The following is a 14,652-nucleotide window of genomic DNA, read 5'->3' on the forward strand; positions in this document are numbered from 1 at the left end:
TTAACGTCGCAAAACGAGTCAGGCTATGAGGGACGCCGTAGTGAAAGGGGTTCGGAAATTTCGACCACCTGGGGTTCTTTAACGTGCACTGACATCGCACAGTACACGGGCCTCTAGAATTTAGCCTCCATCGAAATTCGACCACCCCGACCGGGATCGAACCCGCGTCTTTCGGATCAGCGGCCGAGCGCCATAGCCACTGAGCCACCGCGACGGGTCGAAAGACATGACGGGGACACGCCGAGGAGGCAACGCTGCAGTGCACGCTGCCTCCTCGCCTCTCGGCTCCTCGCGAGCAGCCCCGTCCGCTGACGAGCGGTGGCGGGGGAAAATCTAGGGAAAACATGCCTGTCCCCAACCGGACATGACGTCATTAAATATCACGTGACCTATGACGTCACGCGTATGACGTCATATTTTTTTGACCAATCAGCGTTTCCAGCCTGCCGTCCCGCAAACGCTTGTCTAGCGGTGGGGTCGTCGCGCCCCTGGCGGCGGCGGACGGCGTGACTTCCGGAGAAAAACTCGCATAGCTTCCGCGGCGAATGCGAAGGCCGTAGGAAAGAGCACGCGCCCCCCTCGAGTCCGACCGTGCCAAAACAGAAAAACAAGATGGATGTCTCCATGTTCTACGGCGTGTCAAGTAGGTGCTCTTGGCTTTATCTTTTCTATCTAGTTAAAACGTTGAATAAGGCAAAACTAATGCTGCGCACTTAATAGATAAGCACTAGAGATCACGTTAATGCGGATTTATTTTTATTGTACCGCTGGTTAGGAAACAGTGGTCATGTTTACCATGGCGTGTACATGTGTACACAACGTGTCTCAAATGTACTGTTTAGGCGGCCGCTGCTTCATCCTTCTGTAACTGCTGCGAATGTTGTTTTTCTGCTTTCCTGAGTCCTTTTTTCTTGTTATAGGTATCCAGAATCATGCTAGAACACGGCGAAAGGCTCCTAACTCTTCCGTCGACCAGCTTTTCGACGCTATCATGAATGGAGATGTGTCAGACGCCGACCTTTCTGACGATGAAGTCGCCGACGTACAGGCAGTTCAAGCGGTAAGTGTGCAAGTGGCGAAATTTGTTGTTAGCATTTGCGTCATTTTGCCTTTACGCTTGTAGGAAACTGCGTTGGACGAGGAGCATGACCCTACAGTGCATCCGGCAGACTCCGAGGACGATCACAGTGACAGTGACGAGAGGCCTGCGAAAAAAGCGAAACATGTCAAGTGGCTCGCCAAACCTTTCGATCCAGTGGACACACTGTGCACCTACAAGCCGCTTGGCGGGTCAGCGCCTGAGGAACCGCTAAAGTACTTCATGAAGTATTTCACAGACGAAGTTTTTGAGGATTTCACGAAGCACACAAATATCTATGCCTTGCAGGACACAGGAACAGAACTTTGTTGCTCCGTGCAAGAGATGAAAGTGTTTTTTGGAATTTTGATTTATATGGGAGTCCTGAAATTCCCACGTGCCCGCATGTAATGGCAAAGCGGTACCCGAATTTCTGCAATTGCAGATGCAATGGCGGTAAATAGATTTTTTAAGCTGCGAAGCGCATTGCACATAACCGACCAGAATGAGCCAAGGGATGCATCTAACGTGGACAAGTTCTGGAAGGTGAGGCCGCTCCTTGATGTCATTGGGTTCCGGTGCCTTCAGCTTAAAGTGCTTGAAAATAACTGCATTGATGAGCAGATGGTGGCATTTGCAGGAAGGGTCCCTGCAAAACAGGTGGTGAAAAGTAAACCAAACCCTGTCGGTGTCAAGATCTTTGTGCGGTGCAGCACCGATGGCCTGGCACATGATTTTGAACTGTATCAGGGCAAAGGCACAGGCATAGACCGGGAGTTCTCCTACCTTGGTCTAGGGGGCTCCGTAGTAATGAGACTTGTGGAGTCATTCCCACAGCTCCGCAATCTGAAGTTGTTCTTTGACAATTACTTCATGTCTGTGTTGCTTCTGAGGGAGCTAAAAGGTAGTGGAATCCTTGCCACTGGCACAATCAGGTGCAACAGGCTGCTCGGTTGTAAGCTGTAAGGCGAAAAAGAAATGCGAAAGGAGGAGCATGGCAGCACCGATATCAAGGTGACCGAAAAGGGAGACGTGGCCCTTGTGCGATGGAAGAACAACAATCTTGGGACGGTGGCCTCAACACTCGTTTCCACAGGTGAGGCTAGGGTTGTGAGAAGATGGAGCTCTTCGAAAAAGGAGCGCATTGAGGTGGAATGCCCACAGGCTACACTAGAGTATAATCGCCACATGGGTGGGGTAGATAAACTGTAGAAGAACGGTAGATTGGGCGAGTTGGTGTTCCATGGCGAAAGTACATATAAACAGCGCTAAACGACAGGACTAGAAGAGGAGTAGACAAACACGGCGCTGATTTTTTTTTTCTTACAACTGAATTTATTGGAAGGAAAAAATTTTCAATATATACATACAAAAACGCGCACACGTGCGCACAGTCACTACATCAAAGTGGAGATACAATCAACAAGCCACGTTGGTCACACGTGTTGTACCTGCCTTCAAGCTACCCTTTGTGCAGCAATGTCATTTATTTCTTTGACAAAGCTAAAGAAGTATTGCTAACGCAACCTTTTGATTTTCTAGTGATATGAAATGCTTCGGCGACTTCTCTTGTAATCTTGTCAGTATGAAAAAATAACAATTCTGTATCGTCAAAGAACGGCACGCATTTGCACACACTGCAATGACTTGACAAGTTAGTATCTTTTTTTTGCAACGAATTAGCATGCTCCATAAGCCTAACATTAATGCATCGGCCTGTCTGGCCTATGTAAGTGCGACCACATGATAATGGAATCTGGGGTGGTATTCTGCCGGTGTCGCCTTTTGCGACATGTCGCATATGGGCGGGGCCTAAAAAAGTGCTTACAGATGCTCGAAGAAACGGAAAAAGCCGCCGGCACTTTCGTCTGCGGTGCATTCATTCACTCCGAGAAGCGACAATTTACCACTGCTGATTCACTAGGAGCAGTAGTTTCGTATCTTTTATAGCAAGAATATTTGCCATCACATGACGTCTAATGTTCAAAAAAACATTTGCAAATTTAATATAAACTCGCTTTACTTCATTTCACTCTATAAAACACCGCGAAAAAGCTCCAAATCTATTTTTCTTTCTTTCCGGACGGTTGTGCTAGGTTTCGGCTGCGTTTCGGGCAGTTGCAGACGGTAGCAGTGTAGCTGGAGGTCCCATTAGGCTTGCGCGCTCCAGAATTGAGAGCGTATCTAAAAAACTAGGCTGAATTGCAGCTTAAACTTTATCGTCGAAGCAAGGTAAGTCATAGCGAAAAGTAACAACACCAGTAGTTGCCGGTAAACATGCCGACCGGAGTCGCAAGGACTGCTGAATTGGCTGAAGCGGGCGGCTCTCGCTTGAAAGGACGTCGCCATGTTTTCACGCCAAGGGCGCAAAAGCCGCAACTGCCGATTGCGTTCGTACGCTAACGGTAGCCCGTCGCTCGCGCGAAACGCTTCAGCGCATTCCGTTGTTCGACTAAGCGTAGTAAATTGGGGCGACGTCACGATGACGTAGCAGGAAGGCGGGTCCGTGTCGTCACGCCGCCGTCACCGCGGCTCGAGCCAATCAGCGAAGAGCGAATGCGACATGTCGCAAAAGGCGACACCGGGAGAATACCACCCCTGGTAAACTACCCCCATCTTGCAATTAACGAACTTGTTCACATGGTTAACTTTGCAGACCGACTTACGTTTGGCACCTTCCTGCTTTCTCTGAACTGCTGCTCCTAACCTACCCAGTTTATTAGGAGCAGAAAAAACCACCCTCACGCCATACTTGGCCCCTACCCTTTTAAAACGATGTGACAACGCGTGCACATAAGGCATGACAACTGTTTTCTTCCCCTCAGCATTTTCTTTAGGCTGACCCGAACATTTCAGTGTTCTAAGAACCTTATCTGCACCAGCCACTAGTACGGAATCAGGGTACCCAGCCTCCCTACATCTCTGGGCTTGGACTGCAAGACTAGCATACATTTGATGCATACAAGATTTTTTGACGGCCATACCAATACATCCTGTCACAATACCGAATTTCACAAGCTTGGAATGGAAAGACGCGTAATTAACAAGAGGCTTTTCACTCCTGGGAGCATATCGCCAGCATACATGGTTCGGCAAGAAGGACAAGCTCAGATCTAGGAACTGCAAGGCGTTCCTTTGAGGGATCTCATGCGTAAACCGCAGTCCGGACCCATGCTGTGAAAAAACATCAAGTACCTCAGACACACACTCAGTACCCAAAGACCTAACTAGAACCAGGAAGTCATCCACATACCGAAAAATTCTAATGCACTTTCCATTTAAGTCACTTTCTACTGCTCTGTCAACATAACTGAGAAAAATGCTGCTAAGAATTGGCGCAATTTTGGCTCCAATACACACTCCCGATTTTTGCTTAAAAACTTTACCTTCCCACGTTACATAGGTATTCTCTAGATAAAAGGATAAAAGTTCCAGGAAGGACCCAACGGAAATGCCGCAATCATTTTGAAATACGCACTCATCGTTCTGTTCTGAGATGCAATTCTGAACACATTGCAAAAGTTGATTATGGGGAAGAGAATAAAATAAATCAACCACGTCTATGCTAAAACCAGAGCACGAAGCCGGGTTCTCTTTCAAGAGAAAGTTCACAATTTCCTCCGAATTTGGAACAACAAACGGGTCAAGAACGGAGAGTGATGACAAAGATAAGTTAGATAAGGGTAGATAAGTTAGATTTTATTATGTCGCTCTATCACATTAGAGCAAAGACAAAAAAATGGCCTGTAAGGGTAATTTCGCATCTCACCTCATTTGCGCTTTCAAACTCGTGGTTAGAGTATTTAAGAGATGCTTCAGCTGAAGGCCTTGTCCGAAAGAACACAATGGACATGCTTCAGTTTCTGACTGATATTGCCTTGAGCCTGCTTGCTTCCGACAAAACTTTTGCGAAGAAGCGAGGACGACCAAGTGCGGAAAGTTTGCAGAAGGGGTCAAAACCACCTCACAATAGTGGACCTCTTCCTACAAACTCTGTTCGACTTGATGGTAAAGAGCACTGGCCTCAACACGTGGACGCGCGATTCCCCCTGCGTTGCCGAAAACCTGGATGCAATTCCAATTCTCGAGTTCGATGCAGAAAGTGTGAAGTTTTTCTGTGCCTCTCCGCCACTAATGACTGTTTTTTTGAATATCACACCAAGTAAAGAAGAAGGCTGAACAAAAAAGTCTTCCTTACCACTCGAGACCAATAAATGTATGTTTTATTGCTCAACCTGTAACATTTTCGTGCAATAAAGCCTTCAGTTATCTTTTGCTGACTTAGTTGTATTGAGTCACACTGTGTACATATGAGGACGCGACCTAATTTATTAATTACTTAAGGTATCGGGTTGTTTATGCTTTTTTTGTGAAGTATTGGTTAACAAGAGCATACACAGGCAGCTTCACATTTTTCCGATGGCTATATCCTAATGCGTGTCGCAAAGGGGTAGAATAAAACAGTTTCATTACGAAACAACGTCATACAAACTGAAACACTAACGTATCACAAACATATTACCTGTGAAGATGAAGAAGAAGATGGACACCTTCGCTGGACGCCGATGAAGAAGAAGCGGTTGTGGGATTGCCATCGCACAGATGGCAGTCCCTTGTTTTTTTTCTTCTTTTTTTTAATTTTTCTTTTCCCATCCTCTCCGTGCCCTTCTTGTGGTAGACTCCCCCGGTGTTCCTCTCCCGTGTGCTTTCCTTTTATACCAACCAACCAACCAACCTTTACCTCCCGATTCTTGGCCGATCCCCCAGAGTGGGTATGTGCCATTCTGTCATAGGCTACAACAACAACATCGCGCAGATCGTGTTGGTCTTGGTCGCCCCGCTCCATCGCCGACCTCAACGCATTCCCGGCCTCCTTCATCTACATTTGGTGGAGGTGCTGGGTAGTCTTCTTGCCTCACGTATGCCAAGACGAGCTCGTATGGCTGAAGACGAACACCCACCGGCCGCCCGATGCCCCAGCCGGTTGTCTGCTCTGGCTCCTTACGCCAGCGCGACCCTGCACTCTTTAGCGGCACCGACGACACAGGCTGCGATGACTGGCTTGCTTCATACGAGCGAGCGAGTTCCTACAATAAGTGGGACGACGTCACTAAGTTAACAAATGTCATCTTTTATTTGACCGGAGTTGCCAACTTGTGGTATCGTAACCACGTAGCCGATATGACGACGTGGGACACATTCAAGGCTAACCTTATCACGGTATTTGGTCGTCCCGTTGTACGCAAACTACGCGCCGAACAACGCCTGCACGATCGATCACAGCGGCTCGGCGAAACATTCACAAGTTATATTGAAGATGTGGTCCATCTCTGCAGTCGCGTCAACGCACAGATGTCAGAAAAAGACAAGATCAAGCACATCCTGAAGGGCATCGAACATGACGCCTTTCAAATGTTAACGTCCCGGGATCTCACTACTGTTGCTCAAGGTGTCAACCTTTGCTAGAGCTACGATTAGTTGCGCAAGCAGCGCCTCATCATTCCACCACCTTCCGGGCCCGTGGAACCACTTTCTGGTCTCTCCTCTACATCTGGGAGCTCCACGCTGCTGCAGCAGCTCAAAGACTTCATCCGGGAGGAAGTTGCTCGCCAGATATCTTTACTTCCGACGAACTGCGAGCTGTCCCAAAATTTGGCGCCGCTTCGATAGGTCATTGCCGACCGCGTGGCAGAGGCCCTTCCCTCTGTCGTTCCACCAGCTCCCATGCCTCAGCCCGCACCAGCCGTGAAGCCCCTCGCATACGCCGACGCCCCTGCCGCTTCACCAATGACGCCCGCTCCTGTCGCACCGCTGACGTACGCTGCCGTCGCTGCCTGACCACGGCCAGCTAGCTACCCTTTGGTCTACGCTACGCCTCCAGGACCTGTACAGGAATTTCTTCCGGCGCCACAGCCTTTTATTCCACCTCCTCCGCAGCGCCGCAATCCATGGCGAACAAGTGACAACCGTCCCATCTGTTATTCCTGTGGGTTTGCTGGCCATGTTGCCCGGTACTACAGAAATCGCACTCACGACGATTTTGTACCGCGCCGAATGTCAGCTTTCTGGCAGCCGCCGCGAAATTCGTACGCAGCCGCCGATCCATCTGCAAGTTCCGTCGCGAATGACCGTGGCTCCTTTTCTCCTCGCCGCTCAACCTCGCCGCGTCGCCGCTCCCTGTCTCCTCTGCGACGGCGTCCCAATCTTCCGCAAGAGGAAAACTGAATGCCGCAGTTCCTGAGGCGAGAACTGCGCAACGAGCGAACTGTCCAAGGCCTCACGTATCTCCCGCGAATCTGCTTGAAGTTTCTGTTGAGGGCGTTATGGTACTGGCTCTGGTCGACACCGGCGCTGCTGTTTCTGCCATGGCTGCAAGTCTTTGCCGTTCATTGCGCAAAGTAACGACACCTATTTCAGGATTCTCACTTTGCACGGCAAGTGCTCAGCCTGTCAACCCTATAGCGGTGTGCACAGCACGAGTCGTCATTCAGGAAGCTGTGTACGCAATAGAGTTTGTCGTTTTGCCTTCCTGCTCTCATGATCTTATCTTGGGCTGGGATTTTCTGTCGCGCAATAATGCGGTGATCAACTGTGCACGTGCCGAACTGGAGTTTTTTGCGCTTGACGTACTGTTGCCGAATGTTCCTTCTCCGAAAGTCGTCGTTGCCGAAGATATTGACCTCCCTGCGTGCTCTTTCGTCCTTGTGCCCACCGCTTGTGATTTTCCCCGCAGTACCGATGTCCTTTTCACACCCTCGCCCATCTTTCTAAACCGCAAAAGTCTTCCCCTGCCTTATGCCGTACTTTCTATATCAGCTGGCCTCACCGCGCTCTGGATTTCTAATCCGTTCTCCATTCCCGTCTCCCTGCGTCGTGGCGAATGCCTCGGCACCGTACAGCTCATTGATTCCATTCTCACTGCTGACGCAACCACCGCTTCGCAGCCTGGTGACTTGGCTGCACTCACACCACCTGTTCTTGCACCGGACCAGTCGTCTCCTGACGTTTTCCTCCGCTCCATCGACGCCAATCTTCCTGGTCCTCAACGCAGTGAACTTCTCGCACTGCTTCATCAGTTCCGTTCTTCATTCGACTTTCATCAGCCTGCTTTGAGCCGCACATCAACTGTCGCCCACCACATTGACACCGGTTCTCATGCTCCTCTGCGCCAGCGCCCCTATCGTGTCTCTGCCACCGAGCGCCGAGTTATTGAAGCCCAAGTTGACACTATGCTTCAGAATGGCGTGATCGAGCCTTCTAGCAGTCCGTGGGCCTCTCCTGTAGTCCTGGTGAGGAAGAAAGACGGTTCTATTCGCTTCTGCGTTGACTACCGTCGCCTAAATAAAATCACGCGGAAAGATGTGTACCCTCTACCGCGTATAGATGATGCATTGGACTGTTTACAAGGCGCTGAACTCTTTTCTTCACTCGATTTACGCTCCGGTTACTGGCAGGTACCCATGGCTGCGGAAGATCGCCCTAAAACCGCATTTGTCACCCCCGATGGCCTCTTTGAATTTACCGTCATGCCTTTCGGTCTGTGTAATGCTTCTGCTACATTCGAGCGTATGATGGACACTATTCTGCGTGGCCTGAAGTGGAAGACGTGCCTGTGTTACCTTGACGACATCGTGGTGTTCTCGCCGGACTTTGCGACCCACCTCTCTCGCCTGAAAGAGGTCTTGACATTTCTTGCGAATGCCGGTCTGCAGCTCAACTTGAAGAAGTGTCGTTTCGCTGCTCGTGAGCTGACTATTTTAGGCCACGTTGTGTCCAAGGGGGGTATCCGCCCTGATCCCGCCAAACTTCGAGCTGTGACTGCCTTCCCGAAACCTGCTACCATTAAGCAACTCAGGAGCTTCTTGGGCTTGTGCTCATACTTTCGGCGTTTTATACGGAACTTTGCTTCCATTGTTGCCCCGCTGACTCAGCTCCTTGGCCATAACTCAGACTTTTCCCTGTGGTCACCGGCATGCGACGCCGCCTACAATACCTTGTGCCGCCTCCTCACAGCTCCGCCCATCCTGCGCCATTTTGACCCCCAGGCGCCCACCGAAGTGCACGCAGACGCCAGTGGTGTCGGCCTCGGCGCTGTGCTTGCTCAGCGCCCCTCTGGATTCGGCGAATACGTGGTCGCTTATGCCAGCCGTACTCCCACGAAAGCCGAAACTAACTACTCAGTAACGGAAAAGGAGTGCTTGGCCGTTGTCTGGGCACTCACAATGTTTCGACCTTACCTTTACGGCCGTCCTTTTGATGTAGTCACTGATGCACTCTGCTGGCTTTCATCGCTCAAAGATCCCTCCGGCCGGTTGGCACGATGGGCTCTTCGTCTCCAAGAATATAATATCCGTGTCGTTTACCGATCTGGTCGCAAGCATACAGACGCCGACGCTTTGTCTCGCTCGCCGCTTCCAGCCGACCTTGCCAGCCTCTCTGCCTTGGACCCCGTGGCGTTTACGCTCGACGTCAGTGACATGCCCGCCGAACAACGAAAGGACCCATGGATCGCCTCTCTTACTGACTACCTCTCCAACCATTCGCAAGTTACCCCTTCACGCGCCGTTCGCCGCCAAGCTTCCCACTACGGGATTCGGGATCACCTCCTTTACCGGCACAACTACAATTCAACTGGACGAAAATAGCTCCTCGTGATCCCGCGCCATCTACGGACCGAAGTATGTACAGCTTTCCACGCCGATCCGCAGTGCGGTCACGCCGGAGTTTTCAAGACGTACACTCGAATCCGTCTTCGCTACTATTGGCGCGGTATGTACAACTCGGTTCTTCGGTACGTCTGATCGTGCCTGGCTTGCCAACGCCGCAAACCTGCCTCTCAACATTCGGCTGGTGAGTTACAGCCTCTCATATGTCCGCTTAGACCCTTCGACCGCATTGGCATTCACTTCTACGGCCCTCTTCCGTACACAGCTGCCGGCAATCGCTGGGTCATTGTCGCTGTTGACCATCTGACGAGATATGCCGAAACCGCCGCGCTCCCAGCTGCAACAGCCCGTGATGTGGCCGGTTTCTTATTGACGCACTTCATTCTCCGTCACGGTGCTCCTCGCGAATTGCTCAGCGACAGAGGCCGTGCTTTCTTATCTGGCGTCGTTCAAGCCCTGCTCGCTCAGTGCAAAGTCATTCACTGCACTTGCACCGCCTACCATCCGCAAACAAACGGTCTTACTGAACGATTTAATCGCACCCTCGGTGACAAGTTCGCGAAGTACGTTGGATCCGATCACACCGACTGGGACATTGTGCAGCCTATGCATACAACACTGCTACGCAATCCAGCACGGGTTTCTCTCCGTTCTTTTTGCTTTACGGTCGGCATCCATCTGCTCCCCTTGATACAGTGCTCCCCTACAAACCTGATGCCTCTGAATGTACCACCGTTACCGAAGCTGCACGGCACGTCGAAGAATGCCGCCAGATTGCCCGATCGTTCACGGCCGACTCTCAATGGCGCCAAAAACATCACCATGACACCACTCAGAAGAATGCACTACACTTCGAGCCCGGCTCGCTCGTGTGGCTATGGGTTCCATCCAGCAGTCCCGGCCTCTCAACAAAACTGCTCTCCAAGTACCATTGGCCCTACCGTGTCGTCGAGCGCACTTCGCCAGTCAATTACATTGTTGAGCCTCTTACATCACCTTCTGATCTTCGGCGCCGTGGCCGTGAAACTGTACATGTGCAGCGCCTTAAGCCGTTCTACGACCCCATCGTATCTTCGTCCCCTTAAGTCGCCAGGATGGCTCCTTTTTCTCTGGGGGGCATTGTGAAGAAGATGGGCCCCTTCGCTGGACGCCGACGAAGAAGCGGTTGTGGGATTGCCATCGCGCAGATCGTGTTGGTCTTGGTCGCCCCGCTCCATCGCCGACCTCGACGCATTCCCGGCCTCCTTCTACATACCAAAGAAAAAAGAAATGCCATTCTACATTCAGAATGCCACGTTAGCCCCGCCGCGGTGGCTCAGTGGTTACAGCGCTCGGCTGCTGGCCCGAAAGACGTGGGTTCGATCCCGGCCGCGGCGGCTGAATTTCGATGAAGGTGAAGTTCTAGAGGCCCGTGTGCTGTGCGATGTCAGTGCACGTTAAAGAACCCCAGGTGGCCGAAATTTCCGGAGCCTTTCACTACGGCGTCCCTCATAGCCTGAGGTGCTTTGGGACGTAAAACCCCAATAACCAATAACGAAACCAGAATGCCACGTTCAATAGATTAACAGTAATATGCCACGACACAGACGCATATAGTGTCGCTTTACTGAGACGCTTCTGTGTTACGGAAAAAATTCTTCAGGGCTCTAAATGTATTAGGTGAAGATATGACTGAGCACGGTATAGCATTCCAAATTTTGACACCACAAAAACGGAGACATCGATGACCATAATGATTGTTAGATATTGGAAGCAAGTACTTTCCATGAGCGGGTGAACGAGAACTGGACGGAGGCGGCTTGTATGAAACTAAAGGAAATGTGTTAGGATTGCAAACAACATTGTTTACAAAAAATGCTAAACGATAGCCTTTTAGGCTAGTTAGTGGCTTAATGTTATTTTGTTTAAACAAAGTCCGCGATGGAGTTCTAGGTGCAACAAAAATTGATCAGTCTAAGAGCCCTTTCTTTTGCAGCCTTACCACGGGATCAATATATGTACAATGGGTATGTAAGGCCCCAGGCCTCAATACAGTATGCCAACTCAAACTGAAAAATGTTTTCACAGGTTTTTCCATCACAGTTCACTTGACAGCACACCCTACATTGCCCCACCATCCCGCATCTCACACAGCACACGTCTTTCACTTCAATTTTCCCCTCCACGTGGCCGCACTTTCAGCTTTGCCACTTCATTTTTTTCCCCCGTGCTGCTGCAGGCTGGAGCGACCTATCCAACGACGTCGCTGTCATCACGTCCTCGTCCGCGTTCGCCGAAAATGCTGCAAGCCACCTTTCGTTGTACTGACACTTGGTTATGCCAACGTTTGTTTCCACCCGTTATGTAACACCAGTCACCTGGTCTTTAAGGCAATAAAATGAAATGAAATGGATGATATTGCCACCGCCCGACCAATCAGTGGCGCCGTACCGCGGCCGAACTGTTTAAGCAGGGACTTGCCAAGTCTTGGGCATTCGAGGTGATCGAAGATCGTCTTCTTCCTCGCTCGAGCTGCCTGCTGGCTGGCACGCCCACCTCGTCTAATTAGACCTGGGCTATTTCTTCACCCGTTTGTCGGTGACATATTTGGTGGAGCCGCTGGGTAACGTCCCATGTACTCGGATTGCGAGGACACTCTCGACACCTGTTCTCCACGCGTGGACACAACACCCGTCCACAAAGCGAGCCGCCGTCTGCGAGGCCTACAACCGGAGTTCAGCCAACTGACAGCGCCGGTAAGGGCGGTAAGAGCAATGACCTCAACTGTGGCTAGCCAGACGACTCAGCATTCCGGGAATGCCCCGCCATTCGTCCTTCACGCACCTCGGTCGCCGCCGCCGTTCCACGGGGACAGGTTCGAGGACGTAGAAGACTGGTTGGTCAGCTTTGACCGAGTGGCGGGCTTCAACGAATGGGACGGCGAGCGCAAATTGCGCAATGTCTACTTTGCGCTGCAGGAGTCAGCCAAAACATGGTTTGAAAATCACGAAGCCTCCTTTACCACCTGGGAAGTGTTTCGTCGAGAACTCCTAGCGACGTTTACCACCAACGAAAGAAAAGAAAAGGCTGAAATCGCTCTGCACTCGAGGTCCCAGCAGTCCAACGAGAGCGTCGCGATGTTCGTCGAGGACATGACGCGTCTGTTCAATCGGGCCGACCCTGCTATGCCAGAAGCGAAGAAGGTGCGCCACTTAATGCGCGGCGTAAAAGAACAGCTATTTGCCGGACTTGTCCGTGACCCGCCAAGAACAGTGGCCGACTTCACAAGGGAGGCAACGAGTATCGAGCGCTCTCTGCAGGAACGGGGCGCGCACTACGGACGTGAGGCTACTGTAGCAGCCGCTTCCCAGTACACGCCTACGTCGCTGCCCGCCGAGGAGCTTCGGGAGCTTGTAAGAAGCGTTGTGCGCGAGGAATTGGCGAAACTTCGCTTGGAAGCTCCACAGGCCAGTGTCGCTGCCGTAACGGACGTAGTCCGTGACGAAATCCGGCGAGCTGTGCAGCCGCCCCCAGCTCCACACCCGGCGCCCTCTGTTATGACGTACAGCGAGGCACTACGAAGTCCTGGGCCAGCGATGCAAGCCTTTTCCCCCGTCGTTCCCATGCCAGTGCCATCACTGCAGTACCCGAGCGCAGCAGTACCATCTGTGCCGCAGGAGTACAGGCCCCGCATGAGCAAAGCGCACGTGTGGCGTACGCCAAACAATCGGCCGCTCTGTTACCACTGCGGGGAGCCCGGCCACATCCTCCGCCACTGCCCCTACCGCAGAATGGGTTTAAGAGGGTTTTCACCTGACCACCTCGACAGCGCTACGGTGAAAGACCACGGGATATCGAGCTGTACCTGGCTGATAACGTGCAGTCCTCGACCCCGCAGCGGCGCCAGTCCAGATCGCCATCCCCAAGGCGGTTCTCTTCGCCCGGCCGCCCATCGACCTCTGGCCAGTTCAGAGGTGCGTCCCCTCGTCGGGAAAACTGAAGACGGCGTCCTCCGGGGGTAGGGCCGCCGCTACTGGACCGTGTCAAGAGCCTCCATTCGAAGATTCGCCGCGACGCTCCGACCGACGACGACCTGACCCGACGACCTCAACGACGCGCTGCGACCGACTGGTTTCTGCCGAAATTCCTGTATCCGCTGACAACCACGACGTTACTGCACTGGTGGATACCGGCGCCGATTTTTCTGTAATGAGCAGTCGGTTAGCCACGGCCCTGAGGAAGGTACTGACCCCTTGGTCTGGGCCGCAGGTCCGGACAGCTGGTGGCCACGTCGTAACTCCGATCGGTGTCTGCACTTCGCGAATCCAGATTCGCGGAGTAACTTTCCCTGGTTGCTTTGCTGTGTTACCCGATTGCTCTAAGGACCTCATACTCGGTTTGGATTTTCTTCAAGAGTACGGTGCCGTTATCAATATACAGGAGCTCATCGTGTCGTTTTCCACCCAAGGCCCTGTCGACGACGATACCGAGCCACGCAGGGCTAAGCTATGCGTCTGTGCCGACCAGGTAGTAATCCCGTCAAGAGCCAGCATGTTTGTTACCGTAGAGTGCGATAACAGCCCCAGCACTCGTGGCATCGCTGAAACCAACATCTCGCTGCTCCTTGGTCGGCAAGTCTGTGTTGCTCGCGGAATTATTGAATTGAACAGTGGGCGAACCGAACTTCTGGTGACCAATTTTGGTTCTGAACCTCAGTGTTTGCCTGGCAAAACAGCTATTGCGTATTTCGAAGAACTTTGTGAATTCGCGGGACAGCACGCGTTGTCCCAAATCCCGGCATCAGTAGAGGCACCGACCACTCCCATAAAGACCGACGTCAACCCGAATCTCCCGTCTCATCAGAAACGCTGCCTGGAGAGTATTATCGACTCTTTCCGCGACTGTTTTGCCTCGAACTCTAAAGTTAGG

The 14,652-nt window shown here is 51.8% G+C and overlaps 1 protein-coding gene across 1 annotated transcript; it reads left to right on the top strand.

Annotated features, from left to right (window-relative positions):
- The first annotated feature begins 612 nt into the window (after positions 1 to 612).
- LOC149367714 (uncharacterized) lies at positions 613 to 1,489 on the top strand. Its single transcript, XM_089575323.1, has 3 exons — positions 613 to 643; positions 921 to 1,060; positions 1,124 to 1,489. The coding sequence occupies exons 1-3, from the start codon at positions 613 to 615 to the stop codon at positions 1,487 to 1,489; spliced, it is 537 nt and encodes a 178-aa protein (XP_089431449.1).
- The last annotated feature ends 13,163 nt before the right edge of the window (positions 1,490 to 14,652 follow it).

Source organism: Amblyomma mixtum, chromosome 1, assembly GCF_055824585.1.
Source record: "Amblyomma mixtum isolate Tamu chromosome 1, ASM5582458v1, whole genome shotgun sequence".
NCBI classification, from domain to species: domain Eukaryota; kingdom Metazoa; phylum Arthropoda; class Arachnida; order Ixodida; family Ixodidae; genus Amblyomma; species Amblyomma mixtum.